Here is a 6,773-nt window from a genome sequence, read left to right as displayed (position 1 = left end):
GCAAACGCCAGATCAGAATGAGCAAGATCACTAAACTCATGAACTCTAGGATCACAGCGGTCGGGAAAGATACGCCTCATCATCTCAACATCACTCTCTGTCAGCTCTCCAACAGGACGATCATCATCAGAATCAAGAGCCCTAGCCATCTCATATGGCTCCGAATCATTCATAATTTCAACATTATTGGAGCCACGAAATCCATCTAAAAAGTGCACTTGCGCAGCAACATGGGGCACATCGATATTCTCAGGAATGTCTCCTGCAACGTCATTACAAAAATGAGGAAAGAATGAAAGAAATAGATGTAAGGAACGGGATAAGCTCCCAAAAACCATACGGTTAAGACACTTACTCGGATGATTCTGTGTCAAAGGGATCTCATAAGGAGGATCTGCCACAAAAACATGAGTATGACAACCCATCTCCAAATAATGCATTGGGGGCAGATTGAGCATCAGGAACCGTAGGCGCAATCTGCACATGTAGGTAAGGTTTCGGAACGGGAGGGTCGATGTGTGCTGGATGATCTATTGCTGGGGTAAACCCATGAGGGATTAGATCAACTAACACCCGACGAACAACCACGTCCAAACATTGCAGCTGGCTCTTCATAGCCGATCTCACATAGTTGTCCCACTGATCCACACAACCAATTGAGATCATTCGCTTGAAGATGTTCGGAGGACAACCTAGGTGCAGTACACCATCAACTGCAATGTCATCATCTCCAAAGCAATGCAGCTCCTCCCGAGCCCTTGCAACCATATCACTAAATGAAGGCCTATCATTGAATAGCATAGGCACGCTTTGCATGTCAAGAAACTCAATATATCCATAACGATCGTTTTCAACCATGCCTCCATGATATATGGTCACTAGGTTGTCCATCTATTTCAAAAACGTAACGAAACACATGTCCTTTAGTCCAAATTAGACGATAGATAGTACCTAACAAGTACTTTCTAACTACAAACTAAGTAATCATGATAATAACTACGTATATATTTATAGTGTACTCACTAAATAGCAAGATCATATGTAGTTAACTACAAATATAACTACATATCTAAGTAGCTATCTAACTATATCTATTTACCAATGTATCTATGTTTCTATCTATCTACATATATATCTCACTAAATCAACTAACTAAGTCATCACAGTATAACTAGTAAATAACATACACCAACTAAATAGGTACATTGCATATTCATATTTTTTACCTTTCCGGGTCGACGGACGATGGGCGTAGGTCTAGGCGAAGATCTGGGCCTGCGGTGGCGTGGCCAACGACAGAGGTGGCGCGCGGCGGTCGTGGGGTGGCCGGCGCTCCGCGCTGCGAGACCGGCTCGACGGCCACGGGAGGCGGGGCGAGGCGAGGGCGGTGGTGGACGTCGGCAAGGTGGGGCGAGGCCGGCGGTGGAGGGGGCAAGGCGGGGCGAGGCCGAGGCCGCCGGTGGAGACAAAGGCGAGGACGGCGGTGGAGGGCGTGGCGGCTCGGCGCTGCAGCCAACCAACGGGCAACAGCGCGAGGGCACGGCGGCGCGGTGCGGGCTCGGGCGAGGGAGCGGAGGCAGCGGCGCGGGCTCGGCCGCCGGAACAGCAGCGGCGTGGCACGGCGCGGACGGGCGCGGCGCGACGCGACGGGCACGGGCGGGCGGTGCGGCGTGGCGCGCGCGGCGCGGGCGGGCACGGGCGGGCGCGCGCGGACGCGGGCGCGGGCGCGGCGGTGGAGCAGCGACGGCACGGGCAAGGACGGCTAGGGCGCAGAGATGGGGAAGAAGATGGCCGGTAGATATTTAGGCCGAGCTCGGCGCCATTCAGACTGGCGCCGAGGTCGACGCCAAGATCTACGGCGACGAGCTCGACCGTCTAAAAGCGGTGCTTTTCCAGGGGACCAGCGACATCCCCATTTCTAGAGCAATCACATAAGGCTTCAGAGAGCAATTGCTGATAAGGTCAGCTGCTGCTAGTTTGTTATAAGAGAAAAACACTGTTAACTTACTGATAAGCCCTGGCTAAAACGAAGAGGCTGAACGTCTGAAAGCGGAGTATTAAAAAAAACAAAAAGGCGGCGTTGCTTTGTGATCCGAAACTTTCCAAAGCAATTCGGCACAAATCCTCGAGTCCAAGGTTTTTTTTAGTCAAAATGCTGGCCGAACTCCATAGACAATTAGGCAAAATAACACATTTTAGGGAGTAGGGGCGAAAAAGGCCAGACACGCACACATTTTAGGGAGTTCATACCCGAGTGTACATTGTCGTCCACGCTAAGCACCAATTCCGGCACGCAAATTTGAGGCGATGATGGAACAAGAGTCAGACAGCTCACTCGAGTCGAGACAAACCATAGTGGGTCACATCACATGGGCGCAAAGGCTAAACCATTAATTAATTAATCTATACCTGATCAGATTATAATAGTAGCATTAGCATGATAGTAGTGATAATAGGAGTCCTAGTTACAACGATATCCACCATTAGCCAAAGCTGCAAAAGGAAGGCGTACAGCTACGATGATGTTCGTTCTACGTACGCTGCGTCGCTGCAGCAGGAGGCAGCAGCGTAAAGAAAGGGTGCAAAGATTCCGGCATCCTCGACTGATGAGCTGCCGCCATCGATTCTTTGTTGTTCCTCGAGATGGCCGCTGGCGTTACACTGTTGCTTCAGTTCAGACCGTCGATGGGAGGTCGCACTTGCCCATCTCTGTAAACAATGCAGCGAGCACCCAGTGAGATCACAAATCAACTCTTAAAAACATCACATCCTCCCATCTAAGGGATGTTTGGATCCAGGTGAGAGTGTCGCAAAAACAAATTATTCCAAGAGACGGATTTATTAAGACTAAGTAATCTATCATTAGCATATGTTTACTGTAGCACCACGGTGTCAAATTATTGACTAATTAGGTTATAGTTTCATAGGCATTAAATATGCTGACATGACACTATGTTGATGAAGAGAGAGAAGATAAAAGTTTCACGGAAGTAGAGAGTTTCATGAGGATAAAACTTTTCTTCGCTGTTTTCAAAATATGGATGTGTTGAAAACTGGAAGATGAAACCCTCACTAAGACTGGCCTTAGGTTTAAAAAATTCGCCTCACAAATTAGTAATAAATCATGTAATTAATTTCGTAATTAATTTATATTTAATACTCTGTCGTGGTCCGACAAAGTTAAGAGCAACCAAACACCCCTAACAGCGGATTATCGCGCTCCTGTCAAAAGCGCACATGAGGGAGGACTTCTCTCGAGACGACCACCGGTCCAGTGAGGCACGTACAGTACAGTAATGAGTGGAGTATAAAGAAAATGCAGTACTAGGGTACAATCGTACAGTAGGAGCTGACAAAGGTCCTGGAAGTGGCAATCAGGCACAACGCGGTCTGCGACGTCCAGACATGCACGCGGCACCACGAAGGAAACCACCGTCTCAGTCATTATTGCCCCTTGTGCTCAGGTCCATAATAATAACTCCATCCCAGTGACAACAGCTCGGATCGCAGTACAGATTTGGGTCACAGAGCAGCAGTAACGGCTGCTGCAGACAGCAGACGTGCAAATGGGACGCAGCGTGCTACGGAGTAGGAGTACTGTATGTATTCGTTTTTTTAGGCGAAGGAGTACTGTACTCGTAAGGGCATGTTAGGAATTTACAAGAGTTTTACGGAAGTTAAGTTTCACAGTAAAAACGGAGAAAACAGGATTTTTTTTCCGGCAACCAAAAAGCCCTAGAGAAGGAGAATCATTTCCGTACAATGACAATGCAAACCTATGTGTTGCCCGTCTATCAGTAAAAAATCACCGTGCGGCCCTGCGATAAAACATGGGTCCTACGGGACGTTTCAGGCCTAGGTTCCCGCGATCATCACTTTAACCGAAACTGTGTGGCTTTGGTCGCGTAGAAACGGTGTGGCTTTGGTCGCGTAGTGCTAGTCACCATTTACATGTGTCAATTGCGCCTAGCAGTGACAGCATTCACATTTTGCTACGTGATTGAACGAACGAATGGTACCAGGAGCGAATGGAATCACGAGCAATATAATAGGCGATTTTTAGCTGGGTCGAAAATGGCACGAGGAGAAGATGAGTGGTGGCAGCAGCTTACTTGGTGTCTGGTTGACGACGTAGGCGGCGCCGGCGAAGTCGCAGGTCCCGATGGACCGGCCCTTGCGCTGGTAGTAGTCGTTGAAGGCGTAGGAGGCGTGCGCGACCATGGTGTTGGGCTCGAAGCACGCCGCGCCGGGCTGGATGGCCTTGCAGTCCGCGCCGCCGGGGCCGCACGCGTAGTCCAGCGCCGCCTGCAGCCGCTGCTCCCCGACCATCGCGTTCGCCACGCACCACGCCTCCCCGGTCGTCACCTTCACCCCGCTCGGCGGATTGCCGCTGGTGCTGCCGCTGCTGGGCCCGCCGTTCTCCTGCCACCCGAGGCGGCCGTTGCCCTGGCTGCCGCCGCCGCCGCCACCGAGGACGAAGTCGACGTCGTACACCTTCTGCTGGTTCGGGTAGAAGACGCCGTAATTGCGCTCGGAGGTGGGCCCGGGCTTCTGGTTCTCGTTGAAGAGCGCGAAGAGGTACACGTCGATGTCGGCGTCGGGGCGGCGAGGGGTGCCGGCGTTCCCAGAGAGCACGCGGCGCGCCAGGTTCCCGTTGTACGCTGCGGCGTTGGCCGCCGAAGCGCCTGCCTCGTTGGCGTCGCCCTTGGACGGCCACCCGGTCTCGGAGACCACCACGCGCACGCCATTGTAGTTCCCGAGCTTGCTAACCGCGGCGAACACGGCGTCGAGCTGCGCGTCGAGGAGGCTGTAGTACTTGAGTCCGTTCCCGGGGTCGAGCACGCCGGCGTTGGGGCGGAACAGCGCGTAGTCGAGGGAGATGTCGCCGGTATTGCCGGAGTAGGCGAAGAACGGGTAGGCGTTCACCATGAGGTACGACCCGGTCTGCGCCAGGAAGTCGAGCATGGGCTTCATGACGGCCTGCGCGAGGTCCTCCCGGAACGCGCCCGCCGAGGACGGATACGACGACGCGAGCGCGGTGAGCGCGATGGGCGACGACACCTTGACGGCGTTGTCGAGGTTGAGCCTAGCCAGCGCGGCGTGCACGTTGGCCATGGCAGGGACGAGCTGCGCCGTGACGTTCTTGGCCGACGCGAACACCTCGTTGCCCACGGCGATGCCGTGGATCTGCGTGGCCGGGTAGTAGGCGCCCACGTTGCGGCGCACCCACAGAAGCGCATAGGACGAGCGCGACGCCGCCGCGGCGAGCTGCTCGTTGGGCAGCGCCACCACCACCTTGATGCCGGTGTTGGCCAGCGCGCGCAGCACGGTGGGGTCGGCGTCGTACAGCTTCACCTGCGCGACGCCCTGCTGCTTCAGCAGCTGCACCACCGCCGCCGGGTTCGGCAGGTTGTTCGCCACGCGGCCGTAGTTCACGCCTACCGTCCCCGCCTCTGCAACCAGAACAAACCACACACAATCAGTCACCAAACTGCCACCTGCATTGCCGCATTGTTGTCATAAAAAAAACTCAATCTTTGTGCGTTCCGGTCGTGTTTACCTGCCGGGCAAAGGAAGAGGAGCGGAACCGCCACGGCGAGGAGGACGGCGACGAGGAGGCGGCGTGGGGGCGCCATGCTCTGCGGCGGCGCGGAGAGGCAGAGCAAGCTCGACGGCGCGGGGGTGAGTGGGCGAGTGTGTGTGCAATATTGGTGTGTGTGTGGGGCGGAGGGAAAGTGCCGAGGCTCGGAATTTATGGCCGGCGACCTCGTCACGCTGCCAAACGGGGCCCACGCTAGCCCGTTCGTGGCGGTAAGGGAAAAGTGGCGCGGCAGGCTCGGCTCGTGCGCGGGGTGGTGTGGTGGTGGGGCGACGTGGAGGCAGGCATGTGGCCGTGTGCGCGGGTGTTGCCTGGTTGGTGGTGCGCGTGGGATTGGGATGGAAAGCGCGCAGCCGGGGAGCGCCGGCCGCCGGGGGCAGGAGGCTGGAGGGCGTGGCCCGCTCGCGGCGACCGTTGTCTCGCTGCGCGACGGGCCCCAACGTACGGCAGTTTCGGCTGGGGCGTCTTGGACCATTGGTGGTTAGCTAATCAACGTCGACGCTGCGTAGTGCGATGAATCAGACTGATGCCAGTTGCTGCTCGTCTCAACGGCTCGAAAATCTTTCGTGTTCTGTCCTGTTTTAGTGCCGTTGAACAAAACTGTTTTCCGTGTCTCTTTATGTAGTGTTTCTGATGAATGAATGAGACTGACGCAAGTGGCATTAACACATGGATTCTTTTTTTTTTGCGAGGAATCAACACAGTGATTCTACTATACGTTCTGATAAGTACAAAATTTTGGTATGCAAGAACACACAGTTTTTTACTTGATGTTGAGAAACAGATACGTGAGTGTTCAAGCAGACCTGAGCCGTCCAGCGTGCGGTGTGACAAATGTCACTGTTGCAGCACTGCGACAGGAGCGATTTTTTTTATTTGACAGGGTAACAAGAATAGGATAAGGCGTGGTATTTTTGGTTGGCTTACGCGGCCTTGTTTAGTTATTTTCCCTAAGATTTTTTTCTCGTCCCATCAAATATTTGATATATGTATAAAATATTAAATATATATTAAAAATAATTAATTATACAGTTTGTGACTAATTTGCAAGACGAATCTTTTAAGCCTAATTAGTCCATGATTTGATAATGTGATGCTCCGTAACACATGTGCTAATGATGGATTAATTAGGCTTAATAAATTCATCTTGCGGATTACGAACAAATTCTACAAT

General features: G+C 53.2%; 1 protein-coding gene across 1 annotated transcript; it reads right to left on the bottom strand.

Moving 5' to 3' along the window:
- Positions 1-2,383: 2,383 nt before the first annotated feature.
- On the bottom strand, positions 2,384-5,720 carry LOC136467834 (glucan endo-1,3-beta-glucosidase-like). Its single transcript, XM_066466628.1, has 3 exons — positions 5,561-5,720; positions 4,113-5,453; positions 2,384-2,709 (listed from the first exon to the last, which is right to left on the bottom strand). The coding sequence occupies exons 1-3, from the start codon at positions 5,634-5,636 to the stop codon at positions 2,675-2,677; spliced, it is 1,452 nt and encodes a 483-aa protein (XP_066322725.1). The 5' UTR covers positions 5,637-5,720; the 3' UTR covers positions 2,384-2,674.
- Between the last annotated feature and the right edge of the window lie 1,053 nt (positions 5,721-6,773).

Source organism: Miscanthus floridulus, chromosome 7 (assembly GCF_019320115.1).
Source record: "Miscanthus floridulus cultivar M001 chromosome 7, ASM1932011v1, whole genome shotgun sequence".
Taxonomy (NCBI): Eukaryota; Viridiplantae; Streptophyta; class Magnoliopsida; order Poales; family Poaceae; genus Miscanthus; species Miscanthus floridulus.
Note: the sequence above shows the minus strand (reverse complement) of the source record. Positions and strands in the feature narration are given on the sequence as shown.